General features: G+C 39.6%; 1 protein-coding gene across 2 annotated transcripts in view; it reads left to right on the top strand.

Annotated features, from left to right (window-relative positions):
• The first annotated feature begins 203 nt into the window (after positions 1–203).
• The window catches only part of ADAMTSL1 (ADAMTS like 1), a 197,409-nt gene continuing 182,192 nt past the window's right edge, over positions 204–15,420 (top strand). For both annotated transcript variants that reach the window (XM_082074285.1, XM_082074284.1), the window contains exon 1: positions 204–663. In XM_082074285.1, coding sequence (XP_081930411.1) covers positions 607–663 — 57 coding nt within the window. In that variant the 5' untranslated portion in view covers positions 204–606. The remainder of the gene's footprint in view (positions 664–15,420) is intronic.

Below are 15,420 nucleotides of genomic sequence, written 5' to 3'. Positions count from 1 at the left end.
TAAAAATGTTCCTGGGAGCATTTTTCTGTAGAGAATACAGGGCTTTAGTAAAACATATATTCTCCCTGGAAGATTTTAGCATTTTCCAATTGGTGCCTTTTATGGCATACACTATGTATTGACACAGATTAAGTTTCCCTCCTGTCTGGAGCAATGCACGCTCAGGAGGAGAGCTACTGACCTAGCAATAAGCGTGAGCAGCTCATGGCAAGTGGAGCATAGCTCCTGGAGTACGGCAAGCTGGAGGCAGAGCACTCCCTTCAGCTGTGCCTTTCTGCCTCTCTCCACCTTCTCCTCCTCCTTTCTCTCCCTCTTTCTTCCTCCCCTCTGTCTTCCACTGCTGCACTTTCCCCAGATCCCTTGGCTTTGTTGTGCTGCACGTCTGACTAGCAGGAGGGGGATTGGCTGCTCGTCGGCTCGGGGAGCCCTTCCCCGCAGCTCACCCCCAACCCACCCACCCACGCCTGGGTCGGGAAACGTGAGCGGCGCTGATGGAGGCGGAGAAGCGGGGCTGAAGGTTCTCCCCGGCGCTGGATGTGACAGCAGGCAGTTGAGCGCCTCGCAGCTTGCGCCCGGACCGACCCCCGCTCCCGCACGGAGCTGAGCATGGACCGCTGCCGCTGGACAACTGCGAGCACCCTGCTCCTGGCTTCCCTCCTCCTGGTAAATGCCATTTCTTTGCTGAAAATACGTACCACTTGTAGCTGATGCTGTATCTGGGGTATGTTTTCAATCTTTAAAATCGCAGCCGGAGAGAGTTTGTTTTGAACAGTTCGTCTAAATCTTTTCGCCTCTAAAGTATTGCAGGCTTGGAGCCTTGGTATTGTGGGTTGCTGCAGGTAGAACCAAGAAGTTGATGTTGGCATCACTTTTATAAACTTGGAGAGCAGTGAACTGTGAATGGTGACTTAACTGCTTGGGGTTTGGAGAAAAGCTCTTTAAATCAAGCTGTATCACACTGTAATGTTCCTGGAATATTCTTCCTTCCTTAAAAAAAAAAAAAAAAAAAAAAAAAAAAAAGAAAAGAAAAGAAAAAGAGAGAGAGAGAAAAGATTTTTGAGTTGTGCACATGCAGAGAAACCAGGTACAGCATATACTGACATTTTTTCTTCAGCCAGCTTAAATGAGCTCTCACTACTTCTGTAACTCATTACAGAGATAAGTTTATACCAACTTTTGGAGGATGTGTTATGTGATGTCTGGTATACTTCAGGGTTGTAAAGCTGATAGTTACTATCTGATTTTCTCACATACTTCCCCTGATTATTTTGATAGGATGCTCTACAGCTGAGCACTGTAGCTCTGCTGTTTGATTGAGATTAAATGTTCCATTTTGATGCATACTTAATTTTATAAGTATGAGCTGCATGTTTTTTATCAGAAAATCTGCAGTAAGAATGTTAGTATACACACACTTTTGATATCATATTCATCTTGGCATACATATAATTTGACTTTTTTTTAAGATTTGACTGAATGCAGTTATTTGAATAGCAATGAATCTTAAGGAAATGTACGGACTTTATAGAAGCTTGCATCTTCCTATTTATCTGTATAAAACAACCTATGTTAATCATTGTAAACTAGTCTTAATATATTTTTAGTAACCACATGGGGACCTAAGCAATGGGATAACCTTATTTGAAATGCTTAGTAAAAATTACTGTATGATCAAAAAAAAAAAAACAATAAAAAACCACTTTTGGATATAGAATCACTAAATACTAATTAATCAGTAGAAGTAAGAGTGCTATCTGGACTGATTTAAGATATTGTTTTGTTTAAATGTCTATTTTCCATTTAAAATACTGAATTCACACAAAATGGCATAATGTCAGCATGGGTTCTCTTTCATTTGTGAAAATGAGGAGTTTATAACCTGATGACTGTAATATATTTTGAGCCAATCCTGCAGTTCTAATTTAGGGAAGATCAACAGGAGATATGACTCAAGAAGTCTATGTAAGGACTGTAGGATTTGGCCCCATGTTAAGCTCATACTCATAACATTTGTACTTCACTTTGCTGCTTGTGAATTAAGTTCTCAGTCCCTAATTCATGAAAATAAATAGTGCATTCAGCTGCCAACTATTATGCATTATATTCCATACTTTACAAGTTTGTATGACTTACTCGGCCTCAAGAGATTTTCCCCCCACCTCTCACCAAATCTCTTTGTGCCTTAAGAATAGTGATGTGAAGCAAGCTTAACTTTCTTTTTTTTCTTTTTTTTGAATCAGGCCATTCTTTTGCTCCTTCTATACTCAGGAAAATCTCTCAGTTGATTTTAGCAGGAGACAAGGTCAACAAGCAAGAAGTGACTTACAGCTTGAATAGAGATAAGTTGTAGGATACTTTAATATACATGTTATTACTGTAGTTTGTTGCAGCATGGTTTCACATGGGGCATGGTAGAAAGCTCATCTATGTTTTCGAGAAAAAAGAAAGAGGCATTGGATCTGTGGAGCCTGTGGCCTGGCTATTAGCCTTGTAGGTATGAGCATTTAGTCAAGTAGGTAGAATGAGTTTGAAACTATGAAATCAGCATTTGGATGTATGTGTTTCACCTTGTATCTCTCTAAAATCTTCTTGCCCACGATGAACAACATGAGCTGCCGCAAGTCATGTAGCACTCTGGTAACATCAGCAGAAGCTCACAGATGTAGCACTAAGGCTAAGTAGTAAATGCTTACAGGATTAGGTTTGCAATAATTTATCACATGTTCTCATATTTTCAGTGAGACACTGTAGAGCAAAGTAGCATCTAAAGTCTTCGTTCAGCATCCTTGCATCACTAAGGAGGTTGCATAGCCCAGACAGATGCGCAGCCCATGCGCACGTATTGCTGAAGGGATGGACATACCCACAGCCAACCAGCAATAACCTCTTCTTTTCTCTTCATTAGCCAGTAGATACAGTCTAATTCAGGGCAAACTGCCTGGAGTGCTGTAGCGGTGAGTGTAGCTTACCACTCCATCAGGATTCTTAACCCTCTTCAGAAGAAATCGTATTAATTTTCAGTTGAGTGGTGCTTGAGTAAGTAGGCTGGGTCAGTAGTTTATGTGTTAACTGCCCTAGAACTTCCTTTGTGCTCAGACATCCAGTTTCCCTGCCATAAATGAGAGTTAGTTACTTTTAAAGATACTTACGCGAATCTGAGCCTGTCTTGAAAAAGTAGTATCAAGACTGAAAGTGACTTGAAAAGACAGTTTCTCTCTTCTCAGGCTAAGACCAGATATTTGGAGAAGTTTACTCATTGCTCTGTGAACTTTTGCATGCAAAATCAGCACACCACTTTTAAGAGAAACAAAGGAAAGCAGTCATTGTTTTCTGCAGATTTCCTTTTCTATTGGTTTAAATATAAAAGCCAAATACAAGCAAATCACAGTTGTCTAACTCAAAGGAAATGCAGCCAACACCATAACCAGCCACTGACATGTATTCATCTGAACTTGAAGTCAAATCACTTCATGTCAGAAGGGCATTTAATCACATTTGTGTTTGTTGTTTGCATCTTTTCAGCAGCTTTTTTTTTAGCTTTCTTTGTTGCTGTTGTGGCACTTACAAAAGTAACGCTAGGAACTGTAATAAAGTACATGTGTTTTTCTTCAGGATTTCTTTCTTTTGCTGTGCTAATTTGTACATGGAAAATAGTCAAATACAATAGTCCATTCCTTCCAGACTCTTTGGCATTACATTTCCCTATTATCTAACTGGGTCTGTCTTGGATGACCACAAGCACAATTAGCCAGTGGAATGAATATAATGCTTCTTGTTTACATCTGAATGTGCAAAGCTTAACAGCTTTTCCTTTCATGTGTAGATAGATCTACCTACTGTTGTATGTCTGGTCCTCTGTTTCTACAATCCTAGGTGTATAGAGAGGGATTCTTCTAGTATAGGGTCCAAAGTGCACACATATGTTTTCATGTGTAGTCATATATATGTACAGACTGGCATTTGACCACAGCAGTCGGGTAAGAACGCGCTGAAATATCGAGTACAGTTATAAAAAGCTAAAATTTATTCATGCAAAGGAGTGCAAAATTTCTCACAGTGCTCCTGTACTCCGAATGTCTCACATCTACAAAGCCAATACTATTTCTTATGTGAACATAAGGATGTGTACTCATCACTTTGTTCCTACATTACTCTATAATTTTTGTTTGGACCTATTTTATTGACCTCTTCCTTCAGATTTTTTTTTTTTTTCAGATGCTTCCTTGTAGGCTCCTGAACTGTTGGTCTGCTTCACCAGTGTCAGTAAACACATTTTTTTAAATGGCTTTTGCTAAATTCATAGATCTGGCAAAGAATAATACAAGAAACTGTGAAACTGAACTCTGTGGAGTTCAATACTTCACTTTGCTGCTTGTGAATTAAGTTCTCAGTCCCTAATTCATGAAAATAAATAGTGCATTCAGCTGCCAACTATTATTGGAGAGCCCGTATTGGAATTGGAATTGGTATATGGTCTCCTGTAGTCATGGATCTGTCAGCTGGGCAAACTCATGTGCTCAGAAGTTTCATGAGTTAATGTAAAGCCCAAGTGGTCCACATGCCCATACAACAGTTCTTTAGGAGAGGGCTAGCAGTCTCTGCATGACTGCATTTTCACTGAAGCAAACAGAAACTGTATCCCTTATAATTGAGTTATTAGCCATCCAGACATAACCTCACTGCTTCTGTTACAGTGTTGTCTTCTCAAACCTTCAGGGCACTGATTTTTTTTGGTTGCTTTCTGTAACTATTTTCTTAAACTTGTAGGAAATTCAGAGTGTATGGGCAACAATTACATTGAGAAAAAAGAAAAAAAGGAAATTGCAATCTGTTGCCACAGAAGCATGGGTTCTCTCATATGATGAAGGAAAGCAGAATAATAAAATTCTCCTTATAGAAAATATCCAAAAGCAAAAGATAGTGAAAAAGCAGTGAAAATACATCAACCACCAGATTCTGTGGTATCAGGATGGGGAGCAGAAAAAGAAGTCACTTGTTCCAGTCCGAGCCATATAGAGTTATGAAAGAAACCTCTCATGTGGTAGACAGCAAACGGTCAAAAGCTGCCATGAAATGTTGAATTCCATCAGAATATCATACTCTTGTAGGAACCACAATTTCTTCCTAACTGATGTACAGGAATGGCTAACTTTTGCTCTTGTTTTTGCCATGCTTTCGTATCAGCAGATGGACAGTAGGCTTGTCTTAACAGATGACTGACCAGCTTTGGATATTCGAGGTCTCACAACGTCTCCTAGCACCTAATAGTATGTTCAGGTAAAATGGGGGAGGTTTGCAATAGATAAACTTTTAATGGAGTGATGGAAAATCTTCTGTAGGTCCTTAACCCTATGTAGTGTTGAACACAGGAAATCTGATCATTTTGATGTCCTTCTATATTAGGGAATCTTTACCTTTCATCACAGGTCCAAGATTCACTATCATGCATGCTAGGATTCACTGTACATGTTCAGACCTATTTTTTTAATCAATCAAAATTATTCTTTATGCAAAAGAGACAAAGAGAGAGGATTGCCTATTAGGGATTGTAGATACTAGAATGATTTAAAGCTTGTTATAATGGTTTTAAAGATGCCATTCTCAAATGTTTCATTCGTTTTTCAAGATAATTGTATGCAGTATCTTATCTCTCCCTGTTGAAGGCCCTGCCACAATCGGATCCAGTCATCAGCCTTTAAAGTTTTGCCCTTCTCTTTGGAAGTGGCAAATACTATTCTCAGAATACTAATGTGTTAATATAAATATGGTGGTTCATAAGCATAGTATTAGATGAAATTTGAGAGCAAGCTTTCCTCCTATATTAACTGACTTGCCTCTATTAATTGCAGTAGAGCCATATTGAATTGTACATGCTCAGACTTTGTACTAAAGTATTTTCATTTAATAACTCTTTTTATGTTGAGCTTTTACATGTGGTATTTAGCTGTCATGGACAGGAGCAATTAAAACACCTCCAAACAGCATCAGTCATTAGATCTTCTTGTTAAATCTTTGAGTGGCCAATTTATGTTATTTTAGGCTGTTGCAGGATTGTTATGGCCTGAATCTGAGTGTGTACATTGACAACTACTGTAGGCCAGGACTTTCTCTCTGCTTCACTGACAGCAAGATGATACTCGGATATCAAAGCATACTAACTCTGGGTGCATATCCAGCTTTTTTTCCTTTTTTTTTTACCTCTTTAACTACCTTGACTAGAATTTAATTTTAGATATGAGGTGGGGTTTTGTTTGTTTGTTGGTTTGTTTTCTGCCAGAACCAAGCTTTTCAAATTTCTTATAAAAGTAACTAAAGTTGTGGTGAAGTTGGAAGGCAGTATACACAGGTGACTGGGAGAGGGAAGGTGGTATGTGTACTTGTGAGATTTAATCTGCTTCCAAGGCAAGCGTATGTAGAAATCTTAATAGTTTTGCCACCTGTGAATTATTTGGACACTGCTTATAGGAGCATTCCTTCTAGTTGTATAGAGAAATAAATGGTATATTCACTGATTCTACAGTACATTCATTTTCACGTTGTTTCCATTTTCATCTTCACTGCCTTTATGGAATTTCTTCCAAAGCTTCAACCTTTTAGAGGTTGGCTTGGAATTTCTGTCTTTTGGGGACTTCTTGTAGAACAAGTTCAGCAGAGAGAGTGTCAGGGTGGAGGGAAGGGGCTGTGTGATAACGTAAGACATCCTGAAATAAATTCCATGAGTGCCTAAGAAATGAGACAGGAAATTATAAGCAACTTATAATAAATTCAAACTGTCCCATAAAATAACTCATTTTGTTTCCACATGAATTTACTGTAGGGGTGTCAGATTTCCCCTTCTAGATTTGTTGGATATAATCTCAGTCGCTCTTTGAAGTTTGCTAGTGTATTGTTCAGCTCCTGCGCTGTATCAACAGACCCAGAAATGAAAAGGAATAAAGGAAGCAATAAGGTCTCCTACTGTTCTGGTGTTGGCATCAGTTTGGTGGGTTATTTATTTATTTACTTCCTTACTGACTTATTTAAATCCCTGTATTTCTTTCAGCCTGGACTGTTAAAAGCAGTTGGTTTTGAGGGCTAATATAACTGCCTTTAACAAGCCCAGGGCTGTCTTTTATTTTTTCATTTTGGTATGTGCATGGATTATGATTGTAAATGTGTTTTGGATATGACATTTTCATAGTTCCTGTAACTTTTAAAAAAGAGAGTGGGGGGTTTTCAAGTTACTGTGGTATCACCAATGAGTTCCTTCAAGGTCTAGCCAGGGCCACATTTTAAAGATGAAGATTGTATTTAGCTGAAGGGGAGAGGGAAGTGATTCAATAGAAATCTCTGAACTACAAACTTGAGCTACCACAGCTTGAATTGTAAAACTCTGCCTTGCTAATCCAAATTTTAGCAGTCTTGTCATTCTCTGATGGGCTTAACCACCAATCAGCACTGGTGAGCACCAGGGCAAATGGGAGTGTGTTATCACATCTTACCAGACATGAAGACTGGCATAGTGGGGCATACTCTGGCATAGTCTGGCTTACTCTTTCTATGACTCATACTGCTCCAAAATGTGGATGTGTCTTTTTTTTTGGTGACATCATTGGAAGCACAAATATTTTCATTGTGATTATTCATCAGTATTAGAGGGCAGAATGAGAGTAACAGCAGCTGATATCCTGATGGTGTTTAGGTCCTTCTATCTTTGTAATTTAATGTAAAATCATGAAAATGAATTCTGGTACTCTTGTAAAACTCCTCCAATTTGGCACTGCAGACTGTCAACAATTGAGTGTATTTTCCTTTAAAGAAAGATATTCCTTATTTTGAGATCAATTACTTAGTGATTAAGGAGATAATAGATACATTAGATAAGTTGTGAGGTTTATAGTTAATTCCTAAGGGTTCTGTGAGCACTTTTTTCCTGCCTTTTTTTTTTGTTGTTATGACACGGGATCTTGATCTTTTTCCTTCCCTTCCCTTCCCTTCCCTTCCCTTCCCTTCCCTTCCCTTCCCTTCCCTTCCCTTCCCTTCCCTTCCCTTCCCTTCCCTTCCCTTCCCTTCCCTTCCCTTCCCTTCCCTTCTTCCTCCTTCTCTTTCTCTCTCTCCCCCCTTGCTTTTTACATAAAAATTTCCCTTTCAGTTTTCCTGCCTCCATCAAGGCTTAATGTTTCAACCCTTTATATGGCCCCTTGTTGTTGAACATATACATAACTCCATGAGGTAACTGAGGGGCATGGCAAATCATCAGAAGAATAGGAGGCTTAATTTATTTTGAATAAATCTCATAATTGTGGATATTTATCTGAAATTACAGAAATGTTTGGAGAGCTCTCCTCCCTTCTCTGAAATGCCTTCTTCCAGAGAGCACCACATTCCAGTTGCACCTTGTCTTAGTGCTCTGACCTGCTCCAGGGAGGCTGAACCATTCTAGGGTGGGCAAATATGTTGAAGTTCATGCTGATGTGACAAGGTCTTCTAGCTCAGACTCTCAGAACCGGAGTTGCTAACTCTAGTCCATGTGCGGTTTGATGCACATATGATGCACTGTTGAATGCTGTGATCTGTACAGAGAGCTGGGCTGGATAAATATCTGATGCTTAAGGTCAGTTTACTAAAACAAGGCAAAATGTCGAACATACACTTCTTCAGTGTATTATCCTGCCTCTTTGAGGGGAGATGGTGGTTTACCTGTGGAGCTGTGAGTGTCAGCCATATGTTGGCCATTTTTTCCTGAAGCTTGTGAACGCAGCCCAGCCAGCACACAGCTCTCATTTCTGACCACTTAGGAAACACTTGGCATGCAATAGACCTTGTCACAGATAACAATTTTACTTTTCCCTCTTTTCCTTTGTGTGCCTCTGTGGGCTCTTTCTCTGCCTGCTACGTGGAAGGCAAACCGCAAGTCCTAGAGTGCAAGATGCACTTTTGAACCCGTGCTGTTGGGTGGGTTCTGAATTTTGGAAAGTGATTTCACCCAACCAGTCCTAGCCTTGAAAACGCTTCTGAGTCAATTAGGCGACAAGTCTGAGGGTGAGCCAGCTTGGACCTGCTCTGCGGTGGATCACCCGTGCGGGGTGTTCACACCAGTATGGCAGGATTTAAGTACAGCAGGGTGTTGTAACTTGGGTCTGTGAGAGCAAGGAAGAGAGCTCTTGTATTCACATTGCTCTCCTGGTGTATATTTTCATATGGGTAGAAGTGGAGTGAGAGGTAGGACTTATCTGAGTTTTATAAGGCGCTGCTATAAAATGTTATAGGGAGCACAGTGTGCAACATGTTGAAGTGATATGGTGTCAGCACCATCCTCTGCCAGCAACCTCCCCCTGGCTGGCTGCTGCCCTTTTAGGAGAAGAAATGAGCTCATGTTTGGCACATTTCTCCTGGGATACAACTTCTAGTCCAGGTTTGGGAATGGCTTTTTAGCTCCTAAAGTCCTGAAATGGCTGTTTACCATTTCTTCCCTGTTTTGTTGCAGACTAGAAGCCATGTACTCCCTATTACAAGTTTTAAGAGATTGTGTATATACAGCTGTATGACTTGCTTCAGGGCAGGAAGAATCCCGTGGGACTATGGGGACAACACTGGCAATGTTTTTATCCTTCAGAGAGCTCTTGATGTATGGAGCTAATGGCTGTCAGATGGTGCAAATGTGTACAACAGTGCGACTGTGGCCATTTTGCTTTCAGGATGACAGAGTTCAGTATGATACTTCATTCTTATTACTTGTGCAATAACCATATCAGGTCATATATGACTAGGAATGGGGGGAGGGTTTATTTCCCTCTCAATGAACCTTTGCTTTCTTGTGCAAAAGGAAAAGATGCCATTATTCCCCTTTTTCTGTTCCCATAGCAATACACCAGCCTTGCATGACTATGCTGTTAAGACAAAGACAAACAGGAATGCAGCACTGAAAAGGACTACCACAGCAAAATTTTGCAGTGTCCTGGGGACAGAGCTAGCTGTATGTGTATCAGGTGTATTTCTTCAGAATAAAGGAAAAAATTCCACCCATTGCTCTTCCCTTTGTCTGTGATCACAGAAGCAGAATAAGCACTGAAAAACTGCAAGATTTCAGTGATATTTCCTCTTCTCTACTTCTCATGAAGGTGTCTTCCTGTTTCTTCTAAGTGATAGATGACTTTGACGATGAAGAAACAATAAATTAAAGGCTACACTGAAGGAGATTTGTACTTTTTTAAAATTCCTTTTTAAGATGCTGAAATGAAGAAACTAAATCCTGGCCTCTTTAGCTGTAGTTGTGAAGTCTGAGTATAACGTAATTACCCAAAATACCATATATACCCTCAAACGTGTGTGTCTCTGTGCCAGCGCTTTCCTTGGGGTGTGGACTCGCTCAGATCAAGGGTTTCCTGTGCCAGGGGTTTTCCCCTCGAAGGCCTTTTGCCTGGTCTTGCAAGTGCAAAGGAGGTAAAAATTCCTCAGTTAACTTCCAAGCCTGTGGAAGTCTGGGACAAGTGGGCTGGTACTATTCCCCTCACAGCCTGATAACAGGCAGGAGGGAGCTGCTGCCCTCCAGGGAACAGGGGAGCCAGTGTACAAGGTATAGCCACTTCCGTCTTAAAACATTTAGTCATTGCAGCTACTTTTCTTTCTAGGTTGTTTGACAGAGAAAACAGTGTTTTAGCAATAGTTTGAACAGCTCTATAAGCATCCTTTTGATTCGGTCATATGGAACAGCATGCACTTAATCATGGGAGCCATTGCACCTGTGGTTGCTCAGCCTCTCATGTGCAGTAAACAGGTCCGGCAGCTTGGGCACAAACACATTTTCTCTCTACGTTTTATTTTATCTTCTGTGATAACAGAACTCCAATTACTTTAGTAAGAATGTCTGTCAGGTAGGCAGGTTTTTCTAGCTTGCATGGTATTTCTGGAGGGGGTCTGGATGGTAGGTCTGGTGGCTGAAGTCCTCTCTTCATCTTTATGTGGGATGTAGTAGTCAGGATAACGGGAAGACAAGCTACCTACTGCAAAAGCTAAACAGTATTTATCCATCCTGGCCCTGAGGCAAACCCCTTGGGAAAAGAAAATAAGTCAGCATTCACTCCCATCACGTCCTTGGCTGTATTGCTAAGGTTGGCTTGGTGACCGGCTTTCATGAGGTGCATGAAATGGGCAAGTATCTGCTTGGACCTGGAGGGCTACTATTGTCATGGGGAATCCTAGTGCTTCCAGGGCTTCTTATAAGGATATGCCTTACTTTAATAAGCCCCTTCTTCAGTATGGTACAGTTATTCTGGAAGAGTAGATGTGCTTTGATCATACAGTACTGTTTAAAATTATATGCAGCTCTATGCCTGGACACATTAGATGTGTTTTTTATGCATTGCAAACTGTCAGATATTTTACTTACGATGTTTCCAAGACAATCATTCTGAAAAGTTTCAACAGCTAGTCAGGAATGTCTTACAAGTTAACATTTTGTTTGACAGTAATTACCAATATTAATTCAACTGGCTGTGATTTTGTCCTGCCTTGCCTTCCTTCAAAAGCCAGAGATTTCCAAGCAGTTTCCTATCTGAGCTGTAATCCAGCTGTTACCTTGGATGGAATGCAACAAAGATACACAACATTGTACAAATGAAATCTTATAAAGCACATATTTATAATGGTTCATGTTTTGAAATACATATTTTTAAAAAGATATGAGGTTACTGGCCCTGCCTCTTGCTGTTACACACCTAGATATGTGTTTAGAGCAGTTTCTTCCTGCTTCACTACAGACAGTATTTCAGTACTGTGTGAAGTATATATTTAACCTCAATGACAAACTAACATCAAAGGATGATCAAGGATTACTCAAAGAGGGAGCATGTATGGCTTGGCAAGAATTAATTTAGGGATGTGCTTGGACCTATCTGAAAAGGGAGGGCAGAAAGACCATATAATAGGGAAAAATATGGGTTTTCTGTCCCTCATATCATTTTCACAGTAGCAAAAGACAAGTTTAGGCAATGGCCTCAGAGGAGCCTTGCAATTGTCACTGACAATTCATCATACCCCTAAACAGTGGGGATGTGATAAGAACCAGATGATTTAAATTTCTTAACCAAACGCAGCAGTGCATATCATCTGGGAAATAACTGTGGCTTAAAGTCTGTACCAGTGCCTTAGTCCAACAAGAGGTTAACTGTGTTTTTCTATATCTGTATTGCTGTTTAATCTAGAGAACACACTGGTTGCTTGAAAAATATGATTTTAGCAGCATTTTACTGAACAAGGAGGAAGACTGGAACCCTTGGAAACTGAGGAGTAATTAAACAACATGATCTGCATTTATACATACTCCTCTCTGTGTGACACTGACAAATAGTTGGATTCTGTACAGATAGTGCAGTTCCAAACAAAATTTTAAATTAAATTCCAGTATGCAACTAAGATTTATTTTCTTAAGGCTGAACTCCTTTTATAGGTCTCAGGATATGAACAGAGGTCTTGCTACTTTTCATGTTTCTCGCTGTGTGCACCCACAAACATGTGTACACACATACTCTTAGAAGAAACATGGTTCTCTCATTAGGGATGCAGCTCCTGGATGGCAGGCAGCTGTTGTGATTTAAGGATGTGTGACACTTGTTGTGTTTTTTACACACTATTCCAGATAGTTCAAATAATTTCTGTATACTGTGTGTTAGTGGAGAGAGTAGGAGAGTCCTGTTATTCAGCTCATAGTTTGAATACAACATGATAGCCTGACAACTCTTTAACAAAATCAGAAATTACTTTTAAATACTGAAACTGGATTTTTTTAAAGAATAAAGTTGGATACCTAGCTCTTTTAGTCTTACTTAATTATGTCAGATTATTTTTGTTTATATTATAAGAAGTCATTTGTTCAGCTCATAGGTTGGTTTTGTTTTGTTTTGTTTTTCTTTTATAAGCATCTTCACCTGAGTGCCCTATCCACTGACAGTAACTTCATTTTGCATATGTGATCCTTCTTGCTTTCTTGTCCAAAAGCACAAGGCATTCCTTTCTCATTCAAGAACTCTTTGGGAGTCCTCATGCATGTTTCCTCTGGAGTTACTGTGTTGGGTGGTAGCTGCATGATCACCCTCAGGTAAAGTGTGTATTAGGGTAGTGAGGGATAAAGAAAGAGGTGATTTTGATTAGCACTAGAAGACTTAGTTGTTTTATGTAGGTAATTGATAATCAATTGCTTGCAGATGATATTTCTGCTATTGATGCTGTAGATGTCAGGACACAGTTAGTTTTGTGTGGACAAAACAGTGGGTGTTCCCTTGGAAGCTCAGGCTGAAATCCACCTAGAATGGATGGAAGGGGACACGAACCTCTTCTGACCCCACCAGCAGCGTGTAATGAGCCTTGATGACTGTGTGCATTTTGCTTGTTTGGTATACACTGGCATTTGGAGAAGCACCAACTTGGGTTACTTCTGACAGAGACAGAAGACTTTTTATAGGAGGGAAGTGATACTGAAAGGAAGCTTTAGGAGGTGGCAGCATTACTCCTTGCATCTTTAAAGGAATGTACCCTCCCTCTGCTTTTTTCCTCCATTTTTCTTATTTCTAATTTTTTTTTTTTTTCTGTTTACTCTTTGTGGTAGGAACTGTAGGGCTTTGAGGGGTTCTGTAGGAGTTCTTCTGTTTCAGAACACAGCAATGTTCTTGACTGTTACCAGGAGTATTATTAGAATATATGAGTATTATTATTAGGAGCACTAATGTAGATTCTTCAGTTTATCTTACTTTTTTGAAAGTGGGTAGAAACTATTAATTAGTGGCATAAGCTACTTTTGAAAAATCTGTGCTAAACAGTGAATCCATAGCTAGTAACACTACTATCCTTTAAAGCTGCAGTAGACCTACAACAGACAGTCTTCTCCAGATTTAAAATGGTTTTGCTAGAATTTCACACTCATTCCTAACTGTGTAGTTCACAGGAGGAAAAACCACTCTACTTTCTTTAATATTAAACATGGAGGGAGTTGAAATGAATTATGTTTATTCCACTTGTTAAAAGAAAACTTGGAGCTTGTTCCAGCTTGAGATCACATGTTTTCTGGGAATACATAGGTCTTAACAACTCTTGGAAAGCAAATAGGAGACACATGGCTCTGCTCTGGGTGGGAGTGCAATTTTTTTCAGAAAACTTCAGACACTTAAAATGCCAACCTGTGCTGATGCTTATAATTTGTAATAAGGCAACAGTACTTAGTACACCTGACTTTACCTCAGAAGCCTGTTTCACTATGTATTTGAGATTTTAAGCAGTTGTGAGTGATCAGGACGAGCACCTATTTGCAGTTTGAAGATATTTTTTTCTTTGTAAATGAAAAGCATGGACACACATTTTCTTTTTAACAGACTAAAAGTGCAAACACATACTTTCATTTTCTAAAAAGTACCCTGCAGAAAGAAGTCAGCTGAAATAAACTCAGTAAATTGGCACGTCACTCCTATCATTGTGTGTGTCAATGTTAATGAGATTGTATCTAGAGGATGGATCACATCTGTAAAATTGTTGCATGTCTGATCTGCCGCAGCTGTGAGGATTGGCCATAGTCAGAATCTGATCTCTTATCTTCCATTTTTACATTTACCCTTGCAATTATTGTGTTGAAATTAAATCCTTTTGCATTTTAATAAAGGTAAGATAAACAGACTATCAAATAATTATTATGAGGCAAATGCAATATATAATCTCTTACAGACTAAATTGATTCACCTTCTTTTTTCCATCAGTAGATCTAAAACAAAATTACATCATACTAGGTATTACAGCAACACAAAACTGATACAATTACCCAGCTAAATTATCTTCCAAAAACTGTTCTGCAGAAGAAAGTATTACATATGTTCAAACTGCCATTACAAACTGCACACCACGAAGCAAATTGAAAATGGAGTTGGGCCACACCACAGAATAATCATTTTATTCAACATAGCTGGCAACCTCCACTTGTCAAAGGGCTAAGATAGGGCAGCAAGATCAGAGTGTAGGTACTTCAGTATCTTTGCCTTCTGCCTGACTGGTTTAGCTTCCTTTCACACTATTTATTTGAGTAAAAAGAAACTTTATGAATTGCTTTGGGTCCTCTTTTCAGTCTATCTTTTAATGTTCTCCTCCTGAAACCCTTTAATTTAATGGAGTTTTTGTTTGACATTAGCATGCTTTGGACCAGATCCTAAAGGTCTTTCAAAAGAGCTGGCTGCCTTAGTGTCAGAAGGCCAAATACACTCAACTCTATTTAAGTGGCATTCGTGCATCTGCCTTTTAGAATGAATACTCTGGTTCAAAAAAAGGAGCACTCATGTCCTTGAAGGCTCCATGGGCAGCAGCATGAGGAATGCAGCAAGAGTCCATTGTGAGATGCTGGGGAGCTGCAACTGGCTGGACAGTCCAGAGTGACGCTGTGTGCTGGCCCTGCACCTGACACTTGCC

The sequence above is a fragment of the Streptopelia decaocto genome (assembly GCF_964273445.1).
Source record: "Streptopelia decaocto genome assembly, chromosome: Z".
NCBI lineage: Eukaryota > Metazoa > Chordata > Aves > Columbiformes > Columbidae > Streptopelia > Streptopelia decaocto.
Note: the sequence above shows the minus strand (reverse complement) of the source record. Positions and strands in the feature narration are given on the sequence as shown.